The sequence below is a fragment of the Gobio gobio genome, assembly GCF_949357685.1.
Source record: "Gobio gobio genome assembly, chromosome: 1".
NCBI lineage: Eukaryota > Metazoa > Chordata > Actinopteri > Cypriniformes > Gobionidae > Gobio > Gobio gobio.
The window spans coordinates 67,056,579-67,070,404 of NC_137097.1; the positions used below are offsets into that span (position 1 = coordinate 67,056,579).

Here is a 13,826-nt window from a genome sequence, read left to right on the forward strand (position 1 = left end):
TTGAGCTGAAGTGATTGACAGCTCCAGCGATTATAATATGAGTTGACAGTTTAGTCACAGGCTTGATTTACTGATGCATAAACGATTTTGAGAATTCATGTACAGTCTGACTGAGAAATCACTGATCACAGATCAGGCATTAGAATTAACATAGTTAGTTACATGTTGTTACATTACTGTCAGGTCCATATCTTAAAGGGTTAGTTCACCCAAAAATGAAAATTCTGTCATTAATTACTCACCCTCATGTCGTTCGACACCCGTAAGACCTCCGTTCATATTTGGAACACAAATGAAGATATTTTTGTTGAAAGCTGATGGCTGAGAAAGGCTTCAGATAGGCCTCCATTGGCATTCAGTACATTCACACTCCCAAGACCCATAAAAGGCACTTAAAACGTTGTTACAAAGTCCAGCTCACCACAGGGACTCTACAATAATTTTATGATGCGACGACAATTGTTGAAAAGGCTCAGTAAGTTGATCGTGATTGGTGAGTTGGGAATTATTGACAGCCGTAGCTTAGTCCCGCCCCCAAGAGTTTGACGCACATTATGTTCCGCTTGAAAGCTGTGGAGGGCTCGAGTGTATTCAAGCTATAGATGAGTGTGCGTAACTTTAAAAGTAAGTTCATTTTTCACCTAATACAGTCGTTAACCTTGGTATTTATTGATATTTGTGTTGAGTTTACCTTGATATTGGTGTATTATGTGTGAAAACGTTCTGATGTTCAATATCCATATTTCTGTGAAGCTAATGCTAGCGATATGACAGTGTTCACTATCTTTGCACGTGTGGTCCGACACACGCGGTATAATTAAAATGACAATAACTCATTTTCCATGTTTACTTTAGTGTTTACACTGTACAAATGCCAGTAAGCCATATTTATGTGGATTGTGAAGATTATATTGTTTGAGTAGTTATAAGATGATCATCACGTGTACATTAATAGTCTATTGATTACATTTCATATAGTCACATGTCAGGTTTATTAATTTGATTTAAATGTTTATCATTTATTACTGTAAACTGATTATTTATATTTCTGTTCTATTGTAGAAACCACACAAACATACACGCATTCAAAGTCACATACAACTGTCAATGCATCGCATTGAGTATGTCAGCTGGCTTGAACCTTATTAAACAACAGTGATTGGACTTTTGGACTTTGTGCATTCTTACCAATGCCCTGTGATGATCCCAATTAAGCCAGAACCAGTCAATACAGTCCTTAAACCTATCTAACAACAATATTTTTTGTGCGCAAAAAAAAAAATCAAAATAACACCTTTATCCAACTTGTTATTGTCTTCCGTGTGTGCCTCCACGGCGCATGCGCGAGAATATGACGTAGCGCCGGGGTTCGGGAATCCATGAAATGCTCACTTTAGCCCGATTTTGAGCACTACGCCGAGACCTAAAGCACGATCAATGTAGAATTCAACAGCTTAGACACGCGCGTCTTCCTCTGCTTGTAAACAAATCGCTTCTGGGTCATGTGTCCGAACGCCAGATCTGCGTCATATTCTCACGCATGCGTCGTGGAGGCACACACGGAAGACAAGAACAAGTTGGATAAAGGTGTTATTTTGACTTTTTTTAGCGCACAAAAACTATTGTCGTCGCATCGTAAAATTATTGTAGAGTCACTGTGGTGAGCTGGACTTTGTAACGACGTTTTAAGTGCCTTTTATGGGTCTTGTGAGTGTAAATGTACTGAATGCCAATGGAGGCCTATCTGAAGCCTTTCTCAGCCATCAGCTTTCAACTAAAATATCTTCATTTGTGTTCCGAAGATGAACGGAGGTCTTACGGGTGTCGAACGACATGAGGGTGAGTAATTAATGACAGAATTTTCCTTTTTGGGTGAACTAACCCTTTAAAGTAAAAGTCTGTTTGCAAAGCCTGCGCCGAAATTTTACCAAAGAATAAACAGTGAAATGTACCGAACAACATAGTTGAAAATAAATAAGCACTTTCCTAGCATTAGGATCCTTTGGAAGGTAATGTTATTACCTTCTCATCTCACCAATGCACCAGTGGGCAAAGATGCGATGATGTAGAAGTAGCCGTTGACTATATTGTGACAATTGGAGTCATTTTCTGAGCTAGGTTTCAATAGAAGCTGTTTTTGAACTAGCAAGGAAGTTGAGATCTGAAACTAACAGGATGTTTTAATAGTACAATGACCTCTTATATGTCAAAAGATCAATGAAACTGATGTCTCATTTCATGACCCTTTTAAATGTTATTCATGTTAAAGCTTTAATACTGAACATGACATTACCGATGAAGCCGCTGGGAAGAGTACAAAAAAAGCATCTTCTAGTCTAGTCAACAGAAATTCAACTATTACCAAGATAACAATAATGAAAATGTGGATACTCAAACATGGAAACAACAAGGAAAGTTTGGGTAATCAAAGCACAGGAAAAGGAAATATCATTAGACATGAATATGGCATGTTAGAGTTGGTGCTTCCAGGAACATTAAATGAAGGCGTTTTACCTGGTTAAAGGTGTATTTGAAGAGCAAAGCTAGAAATTCCACTAGAGGAAACTGGGCGTTAGATTCGATCCTCCGCAGATGAACACTAACAAAAAGCCTGAGGAAATCTGTGAACTTTTCCACATAGCTGAGAGAGACAGACAGACAGATGGAGAGGGTTAAAAAGCATCAGCATCAATGAGTTAAAATGTTTGAAGCAAGTGCATCAATCCCTTACCTTTCATCTAATTCTTGCAATCTGCTTTTGATAGTGTGCGTGTTGGTGTGCGAGTGTGTATTTGTGAGTTTTTGAAGTAGGTAGAACGTCTGTTGAAACATGCGCAGCAGAAACTCCTCAAAGTCCACGGGGACGCAGTTCTTGCACATTAACTCGTTAATACAGTTCATGGCCATGACGCCCAGCCTGGCGCGATCGGATTGGCCCACCATCTGACCAGTCCTGCCGTGTCCACCGCCGCCATTGGCTGGGAGATTTCCAGGGGCGGAGTCGCCGTTCGAAGTGGGCAGAGGTTTCGTTTTGATTGGCTGCTGGCATCCAAAGCGAGCAAAATGAAAAATAGAAGCCAGGAGGGATGGGGTGATAGAAGTGGAGAGAGGAATCCAGCTAAAGAGATGAGCCAAACATTCCAGCGCTAGTAGACACAGAGCCGCACTTTCTGCTTCGAGGATCATCTGTGTGCTGTTGCCCCCTAAAACACCTACAGAACATGACAAGAGACAACAATTAATACAACAATCATTTACTGGCAAGTTTCAACTAATAACACAGTTTTGTGGTTATCATTATTAGTTGACGACCCACATGGCCATTGGTTTTGTTAATAACCCACATTTTGTTAATCCCTTTTGAAAAAGTGTTTGCTCCAGTATTGTCAGATGATTGAACTTTGAGCAATGCTTCCTTCACATGCTATCAGAATTATTATAAATATAAGATTCCTTGTAAGAAATTGGACATAAAGGCCATTTTGATACCCAAGTTTCCAAGTTAGGCGTGCCATAATGGTGGAGGGGACTGGTATTCATATTTTTTTCCACAACAGCTACATCGCCTTGAGTAGTGCATATTTACATATATGAATAATCAGTTGAAGCACATTGTATGTTTTATACACAGCGAAAATAGCATGTATGAGACCAAAATTTGGTCACAGATAGTACAGTGCTGAATGTTTATATGGTTGTCAACAAATGGGATGCTACAATTTATTCCAACTTAAATATCTTTAAAACATTTTGGCTTTAATAAGATTTTTTTTAAATAAGATTAAACAAGTGCAACAAGCTCATAATCATGACTTCAGAAGAGGGAAGTAAAACATTTCTGACAGCTTGTGAAAGCAGCATAAATATATATATAAATAAATAAGTTTATTTATCTATGTGTACTCAAAGTTCACAAATTGTATAATATATATACATATATACACATATACACATATACACATACATACATATATATATACATACATATACATACATATACATACATATACATACATATACATACATATACATATATATATACACATATATACACATATATACACATATATACACATATATACACATATACATATACATATACATATACATATACATATACATATACATATATATATATATATATATATATATATATATATATATATATATATATATATATATATATATATATATATATATATATATATATATATATACACACATAGTATATAGCCAAAAGTTTTGGGATGCCTGCCTTTACATACGATTTCTTCGTACTGTGCGCCTCAGCATGCGCTGACCCCGCTCTGTGATTTAACGCAGTTGCTGTTGTTCCCAATTGCTTCCACTTTGTAATAATAACACTGACAGTTGATCGTGTAATATTTAGTAGTGAGGAAATTTCACAAATGGACTTATTGCACAGGTGGAAACCTATCACAGTACCACGCTCGAGTTCACTGAGCTCCTGAGAGAGACCCATTCTTTCACTAATGTTTGTAGAAGGGTCTGCAAAAAAAATGTTTTATCAACTGATTATTTGATTAATAATCTGATTTGTTTTTTTTTTATTTACTAACATTTTACTATTAAATTGCTCTGGCTACAGGATGATAAAACATGCTAAAATGTATGCTATGTAGCGGCAAAAATCAAGCAAAATCTGTCAAAGAACTTGCAGATTTTTCAAACGTTTTTTTCCCCAACCCAATCTCATAGGAATTATTACAGATGGTGACTTTGCATGAATACGTAAGATGTGAATCATACCAAAACGTGCAAGCCCCTAACCACATCCCAATACGAATTATCCATAAATTCACCAAAGCATAGCGAGTGTGCGAGTGTGCTAATTTTCCCCACATAAAAGTACATCTATAGAAGGTACGTCGCAATCAACTATTCCCATTATCGATTTATATCGATGTTTTTTCAATAGTTTCTAACATTACTTCTAGTTATTGACCACTGAATAAGCTGTATTGTACCGCTGATGTAGACCTCACTTTTTAAAGTGGCCCAATGACAAAAGAGGGGCGGGCCAAAGCAGAAGCTCACCTGACTCTCTTGACGTGGGGGATGGAGGAGGAGTGGTGACTGTAACACTGTGTTTGTCCCACACTGTCTCCAGAATACCTGAGAGCAAAAGAGAGTAAAGAGTTAAAAATGAAACAGCAGGCCTTGTCGCAAAATTATGCCTGTGTCCAAATATATATGGACCTAACTGTACTTTCAATTAATTTGTCTCTCACCAGTCAGAAGGTTCAGTACGGTGGGGATCTGATCCAGCAGGAGTTTCTTCAGCTCCTCTTTACGAGCGACGCTCAAGTCTTCTCTGGGACAGACCAGCTCTTCTGAGGTCATCTTGAGCAGAACCAAACCCAGCGGCGCTAGAGACGGCGACTGCACCAACTACAACACAAACCACAAAGATGGAGCCAGTTCAGTTGAATAGTATTTAATAGTGACAGCAGTAAATAATAAAGAACAACAGGTACCTGTAACGTGTTGCTGAAGAAGTCATGGTAGAACATGGGCCAGTCCTGGCGTCCAATGTCAACGATGACTTTGCAGAGTTTGTTTCTAATGAAGAAAGGCAGCAGTGCATGCTGGGATAGCAGAAGCTTGGGCAAGCAGCTACGAAGTTCTGCTTTGTCCTCACTGGCAACACCAACCCACATCTTGTTCACAAGATTCTGCGGAGAAGGACCGACAAATGTATTGCCACATCTTTTATCTTATACCTGTACTTGCATATTATAATTTAGGAAGAATTACACAAATAAATCAAGGTCATATTTCAATGAAATTGAAAGAAAAAGGTGTGTTTACTTGCATTGCATTATTATTATCATCATTCCAATTCCCCTTAAAGTTAAATAAATCCTATATATAAACTTTTTTTTTTTCAATTAAAAACAATAAATGCTACTATGACTGCACTTGGGGACAGATTTTTCAGAATTGAGAGTGCAATTCCATAAAAGTGCAGATGGAAGTGGTCAGTTCTGTATGTGATCTACAGATGACGTGCAAATTAAAGCACACAGACGCAGCCGGATCATTTCCATACACAGTCTACCCGTTAGCGTCTGGTTTAAGACTTGCTTTTTTTGGGCGTTAAATAATGGCACAAACACCAGGAAATTGACGAGTGCAAATCTTGGTAAATCAACTCGCATGCTTCATTTAAATACTCTCCTCCCATAAGTTTTGCGTCTGGAAAGGGAAACTCCTACATGCAGTGCAATAAGGTCAGCTACAAAAATAACCCTATCCACGCCTTTTCAGCACTAATTTTTCACTACCTGTCTTTAGTAAATCCTGAGAGTAGTTTTTTTAACACCAAAAGAGGGTTTGTGTTGGCGAAAGCTGTTAGTAAATCTGGCCCTTGGTATACTTTAAATGTACTATTTAAACAATATGACTTTTCTTTTTTTACAGCAGTCACAATTTAAAAAAAGATTAAAAAAAAAATGTATCCTAAAGGCTAAATAAATGTTAGAATTTTTTTAAATTAAATACATTTCTTTTCTTTTTTTGATTTTGTGGTGAAATACACTACTGTTTAAAAGTTTGTGGTCAGTAAGATGAAAAATTATTAATAATCAAATAAATGTATACTTTTTTCAGCAAGAACGCATTCAATTGATGTGACAGTAAAGATACATAATGTTAGAACACATTTCCATTTCAAATAAATGCTTTTTAAACCTCTATAAATATAAAAAGAAATGTTTCTTGAGCAGCAAAACCAGCATATTAGAATGATTTATTAGAATAATTCATAATATTTACTGTAAATAATTTTCAGTAATGATTCTGAAAATTGAGTTCTCTCATCACAGGAATAAATTACATTTTAAAGTATATTCACATAGAAAACAGCTATTTGAAAATGTAATCATATTTCACAATATTACAGTTTTTTCTGTATTTTTGATCAAATAAATGCAGCAAAAAAACATAAAAAAAAATTCAAATTGACTCCAAACTTTTGAATATTCGTCTTTGACTGGCTATTTTCATGAAGTTAACCTACATAAGAAAGTGAAAGTGACATGTGAAGGCCAAGTATGGTAACCCAGAGAGTAGGTGTCTTTTCAAGAGCACCTCAGTCAATTCCTGATGGTATTGAGAATCGAACCCACAACCTTTGGGTTATAGTTTGACTCTTACCACAACTAGCCCACGACTAAAGAATATAATAGGGCTGGTCCGAATATAATTTGAGCGAAGCTACGGTAGGGACATATTCTTCTCTCTAATAAAGGCAGGAATCTGGAGAAGCGGCGCGCCTCATGTAGACAGGGCTTATATGCTCCGAGAACGGACACTGTAGTGATACAAAACACACAGGTCTGTTACGTCCCAGTAAAAAGCTCCTATATTTCGCAGTAGATTCATTTCGATTGATAATAATAACGGGTAATAGGCTTGCCTGGATAGGCATAACACCGGTTTAACATGCATAACACCGTTTACACCACTTGCCCACCGCCCCCCACCATCGTTTAGATTTTTTTTTATAGTAATAAAATAATTTAGTTCAGTTAGAGAACAGACACTACAAATAAAAACTGAACGTGTCTGCTGAAGTCTCAGCACACACCAGCAGCAGGAGTCAGATTTCATTCATCACGAGAGTGAGGAGCTGACTGACAAGATGACGGGGGAAGATTTGGTCTCAATGCGAAATGTAAAAGCACCTATTTAAGGGCGTTTTCACACCTACTTTGTTTGGTCCGGATTTTTCAGTTTGGTCCAAATCAAAATTACAGGTGTGAAACCTCCCCCGTACCACAATCCGGACCAAACAGACGAAATTTGGTCCGACGAAAAGAGGTAGTCTCGGTCCGGATCAAACTGAACAAAGGTTTGGTTCGTTTCTAGTGTGAAAGCATTTTCTGTATGGTTCGGACTTTCAGACCATTTACAGGAAGTTCCTGTTTATGTTTAATATTATAATGTTATTTTTAAATTTCATCTAGGCTACATTGATTATGAATAGTGAAAAGATGCGCAATCTGTCAGAAGGCAGAAATGATTTTGAAATAAATTTTGTATGATTTTGCTTAGAAAGCCTTTCTTTAATGTGAATTTCGTTTTGTATAAATTGTATCTTAATTTTAATCAATGTTTCATCAGATAATTGCCTGAATTTAATAAATAAGAAGCAAATAGTCTATAGCAGACAATAATCGCGGGAGCGATCACATACTTTGCACATGAACTGGAGCGCATCTCAAATAAACCAGGCTACTTGTCTCACAAACATGGGAAATATGTGTATATAAAGCTTGAAATGTCCACTTTTAAACGTAACAAAACGAAAATAGGCAAGCAATGCGCACTGTTCAATAGTGGCAACGATATGCGTCCGTTCATTCATTCTTGTCAAAGACGCTGACGTCAGACGCACGTCCGTTTACAAACCAATCAATGTCCAGATGCCGCCCACATAGATGATGACGAGTGGACGCAAGTGTGTCATGTAAAGCTCTTTAGTGCGCTCGCATAATTGCAATGTGAAACCAAACCAAAACTAACTGAATGTATAAAATGCATCAAAACATGAACTTCGGTTCGGACCTTGGTGCGGCCTTTCAGGTGTGAAAACGCCCTAAGTGAGTTTGTCGTTGTAGCGTTTTGTTGCTGTGTGAACCCACCATTCAAGCAACCCGCAGCCGAATTGGCGCTAATTCGAATAAACGAAACTAAAATGAGCACGGCCGCACTGCCATTCATTGACGGCCCAACAGTGCGCACGCATTGTAATGTGACGGTGAGGGAAAATTTTCTAACGGGTAGAAACGCGAATACATTTTGAATCTATTATTCTATTTTCCACAATGTCAAACGAACACAGCTTAACCCAAAATGCAAGCTCAGGCATGCGCTTCTTCCATATAAGCTCATACAGTTGTGCGCTCTAGACTGAGAATACGCAGGGAACGCTAAGAAGCAAAAGTATAACGAGGTTGGGTTCTTATTCAACTGTCCATCCTATTCAGGGCTCGACATCAAGCCTGTTCACACGCTTGTCCTTTGGACAAGTAAATCTGTCATTCACACAGATATTTTTTGTAAATATAATCTATTCTGAAGTAGGGCTGTCACTTTACGTTCGAAAATCGATTTCACAATCGATCGGACCAACCAACACAAGTTTCGAAGATGAAAATAGGGAATCAATTTTAACCAAATATGTACACTTATTTTTGAACAAATTAAACAAATAAAAAAGTTATTAACAGGTATTAATATGTTGAAATATGTTTTTAAAACTTGCATGAGGTCATATTGTGACAATGCTGTGTGCGTAGAAAAGAATGAGCGCTATTTCCTCCAGAATGGAGAGCAGCTTTCTCATTCCTCTCAGCGCCGCTCGCTCAACCCGAAATGCCCTTTGTGACATGCTGGAACAAATATAGGTCTATCTGAAATAAATGGCTATGGGGCTGCCCCAACTAAAGCTTTTTTCCTAGGGTAGTTGTTCATTTAAGCCGTTGTTCACGCGGAGCCAGCGCCTCCATGTCATTGTATGCATCAGTAACGCCCGCATAGCCTAAGTGTCAGTTACGTTCAATTAAAAAAAACACATGGCCTGTTCGCAAGCGAAGTTCATTCAAAGTTTCATTTTGAACGGTTGAATAATTACGTTAAATTATTATCCACACAAACTTCACATTCAGTGTAGGCTAGTAAAGTTTTAAGCTTTATTTTCAACCTCTTTTCATGGGCTACAATTTTTTTGTTGTTGTTGTGGAATTTATAATCGTAAACACAGCCATGTTAAAGCCTGTAGCTAATGTTTTTCTTTGACGTTATGGCAGTCCACTCTGCTTAATGTTTTTTTTTCCCAGAATGGTGCACTCCTGTTTGTCATTGTGCACAAAATAAATCATCAGAAATATTGCTGACTTGTGCGTCTCAAGCGCCCTTTTTACTTTCATCCTAATGCCCGTTAGTTGTCCGTGGATTGGCGTAGGCTATATTTAGCGTTGAAAATGAAAACGTCATTTAAAATCGATTTTAGAATCGATTCAATGAACACTTGTGTCTCAAAAATCGAACAGGATTTTTTTACAAAAGTGACAGCCCTATTCTGAAGCAATATTCTCTCCAGTATTCAATCAGCTTTGACATATTTAAATCTGCATATTTGTGATTTTCACCTTTTTATAAAGGGCATTTTTGCATAATCTTATTAAATATAGGCTATGCTTCAGCTTTCATTTTATATTATTAAATTTGATCTATAAATTAAATTAGAATAAGACACTATAGGCTGTTACCAATCAAATTAAATAATGTAGGCTACACTGAACAATTACAACTGCATTAAATAATGTTATGAGATTATTTTAAATATTTTTGAATATACAAAAAAAAAAAAAGTTGGAAAGATGAAACTAAACCACCAGTAGGTGGCAGCAGGTGACCGTCTTAATGAGCGAGTCAATTCGTTCAAACGGCTGATTCATTCAAGAATTAGGTGGTCGTTTACGAATAGGTCATTGAATCTTTGATTCAACCGATTCATTCAAACGCTGAATCATTCAGTAACACACACTGTTGCTGTGAGATGCGTTACGGTTCTGCTGTGATATTTGTTTGAAACTATTTTCGCTGCTGAAATAGAACAAAAACTGTCCATATTGCATCTAAAATGTAAGTGACTTAATGTTAATTAATTGTTTATGGAACTGGCGTATGAATCAGAGTCATTTTCAGTCGTGATGGTATTCAGGAAAACAACACACTTGTTAGTGTGATGTTGCTTAACTGTATCATATGTTATAAATATGAAAACTACACAATTTTAACCGTGTATGTTAACGGAGTTTCTGTGTGTGAGCGGCGCTCATTTGTTTTCTATTTTCTCCTCGAGAGGCTGCGCGAGCCTCAACAGCTCAACCTTGTCAGTTCGTTTTATATTATTATCCACTATCGATCTCCACTTACACTAACTGAATGCAGAATCATTATTGCACTTTGGTGATTCCCTAGTTATTTTTTGTTTTGACGTTTTACTCAGGATACTTGTCCATCGGGCAAGTAAAATTCTTTTTCACTTGCCCCTTCAAAAAAATCCACTTGTCCCGGACAAGCGGACAAGCGTTAATGTCGAGCCATGCTATTATAAATGGCTAGGCTATAAGATAATTGTAACAAAAGTACAAAAAGTATTGTATTTTGGCAGATTTTATAATGTAAATATATATAATGAGAACCGTTTCGAGGGGGGGTGCCAGGTGTGCGTGAAAAAACAAAAACAAAAAAACCCAGAATATTCGAATCCCAAAATTAAAAATCTAATATACCAACCCACCAAACAAATATTAAAATATTCAGCCCTAGAATATAACAAAAAAAAGAAAGAAAGATAATGAAATGAAGGGTTAATTTTACCTCAAACACAGTAAGGCTGTACATCATGACATATTCATTTCTGCTGTTAGAGAGGAAGTAGAGGCAGTGCCTCCATGAGCCAGGCTGCCCCGCAAAACTGTTCAGCAGCTCTTCTGCAATAAACAACACCACAAAACAGTCATTACAAAAACACATTCTTACCTAAATTAAACAAAGCAAACAGTGGAAATCATTAAAATATTTACTTTGGTTTGTTGCCATTAATACCAAACAAACACTCAGCAGAAACTTCCTTGTTCCTTAAGCGTTGAACTCAAACGCAATGAAAATGGCTTATACAAGATATTTTCACACACCCATAAGGAACATCTTCTGCAAAGCATAAATGAAGGCTGGTCCCACAACTGGAGCTCTTCACTTCTAATTCAAAGTTAACAATAGCTCCTTGTAAAGCAGAGTTTTGCATATTTGCATGAAAAAGAAAACATTGCTTTGTTGCACACCTACATAGCTGAGCATTTCAAAAACCAGAAGAGTTCAAATTACAGTATGTTAGGTACTAGTAATAAGAGCTACTTCACAATAACTTCATTGGTATCAATATGTGTTGTGTTCACTTGGAAGTGAACCCGTAACACTGGCATTACCAGCACTAAATGGTTCCCTCCATTCAATATTTTGATTATGACAATTTTTTTTTTTTAAACACCGCTCGTGACAATTAGGAACTGAGAAACTTAACAGCATCTTATAGTTTTTTAACATATGGTTGTCATCTGAAAACATGGCGTGAAAGATGGTACAGATTTAGGCTCTACAAAGACAACGAGTACACTTGACTTCCACATGCGCTAATGTGACAACAAGCTTCACATTTGCTTTGTAAATTAAATTTTCTAAACCTACATTTTACTTTATTTTTCTATTGCGTTATGAACTAAATTTATAATTATGGAGTCTAAAGTAGAAATGAACATAAATCAAGCCATTCCAAAGGTACGTCGTCATATTTGGGTGGATTGTTCCTAAGAGAAAATCAATAATACATTTACTAAAGTAAAACAATATAACATGAGCTATCATGTGTTGAGCTCTTAGATACCATCTGGACTTTGAAACTGAACGTTTCCGGTGCAATGTGTGACTTATTCTGGGTCTCATTCACAGGCCGTCTATTTAGCTTGACCAGTTTCACAAAGGGTTATTTCCTCCAACAATAACACTGCTGAGAAATGTACATGGACCATACATTGAACTACTGAGTTTCAAAGCATGTTTTGCCACAGGATTTGGATTAAATCTTTGGCCAAATGCTCCAGAAAAAACCCAAATACCAAGCATTTTACGAAACTCGTCATGAGAGAGTTTAAATGTCATGAATGTGGTCTCCCCCCACAAAATATAACAGTTATTAGACACATTCCTCACCTTAAAGGGGTCGCATTATCATTTATTTTTATTGGAGTTCATTTTACAAGCTTTGTTGCTTCAAAACGGTCACAATTGAGTTTTTTCCATTGCATTTAGCAGACACTTTTACCCAATGCGACTCACAATAAAGGAACATAAGAAAAAAATTCTCACAAAACCAATAATAATCACATTTTACAGTCTTTCTGTAAGCCTCAAGGCCTGTTCACACAGGGAAAATTTCCGCGCGCGTTTAATGCCTCGTGACTAAACAAATGGCGCCATGGTAAGTGTTTTGCACCGGCAGGCGCAAAAGCGTGATTTAAAAAAAAAAAACGCCTTGGGTTATTTTGTTTTGTTTTGAAGTGCCGTGTTAGAAACTGTCCGACCAATGAGATCGGCGTTTTTGTTCACATGCCTGGAGCTGATGAAGTCACAGTAAAACACGACTTGGTGAGGCTCAAGCACAAAACTGTCTTGCCGAGCACACATTGATACGACGAAGAGGAAGTAAGTAGACCCAAGCCCTGTCCCAAATGGCACACTTCATGTGCACTTTCCATCTTGTGTGTCCGTTAAGTCCATGAGACCGCAAGATGTCCCATTTGTCATTTTAGGTCTCAGAAGGGTGCTCCCGAGCGCCCCCTTTGAGGTCGAAAACTGGTGAGGGTTACGCAGCGGACTTCTTCCCGGCAGTCAAAGCGGCATTACGTTGTGAAAGTGCGAACACTTGAGGAAGACCGTGAGGGTTTAGGGTGCCTGTTAGCAAGAAGTGTGTGAATGGTTTTGGCAAGCACGTAAATACTGTCTCTTCTTCTTCTGTGTGACAAGCGAGTGTCAGAAGTGTAAAGTGGCGCAGCACCACCTTGTGAACCGGGAGCGCCATCTACTGAATTTGCACGTTCACTCGCCGCATCGCCAGTGAAAATCGCTTCGGTGTGAACACAAAGACGTGCCGAAAAACGTCGACACATCCGAGTGAACGAGACGGAGCGAATTTAGCAAGTGAAGGGCATTATAAAAAATGAACTGGAACGCAG

The 13,826-nt window shown here is 37.6% G+C and overlaps 1 protein-coding gene across 2 annotated transcripts in view; it reads right to left on the minus strand.

Moving 5' to 3' along the window:
- xpo6 (exportin 6) overlaps window positions 1–13,826 on the minus strand; it is a 47,942-nt gene that overhangs the window by 24,295 nt on the left and 9,821 nt on the right. For both annotated transcript variants that reach the window (XM_079829112.1, XM_079829113.1), the window contains exons 3-8: window positions 11,416–11,528; window positions 5,499–5,696; window positions 5,253–5,412; window positions 5,059–5,136; window positions 2,732–3,212; window positions 2,515–2,641 (exon numbers count right to left, since the gene is read on the minus strand). In XM_079829112.1, coding sequence (XP_079685238.1) covers window positions 2,515–2,641; window positions 2,732–3,212; window positions 5,059–5,136; window positions 5,253–5,412; window positions 5,499–5,696; window positions 11,416–11,528 — 1,157 coding nt within the window. The remainder of the gene's footprint in view (window positions 1–2,514; window positions 2,642–2,731; window positions 3,213–5,058; window positions 5,137–5,252; window positions 5,413–5,498; window positions 5,697–11,415; window positions 11,529–13,826) is intronic.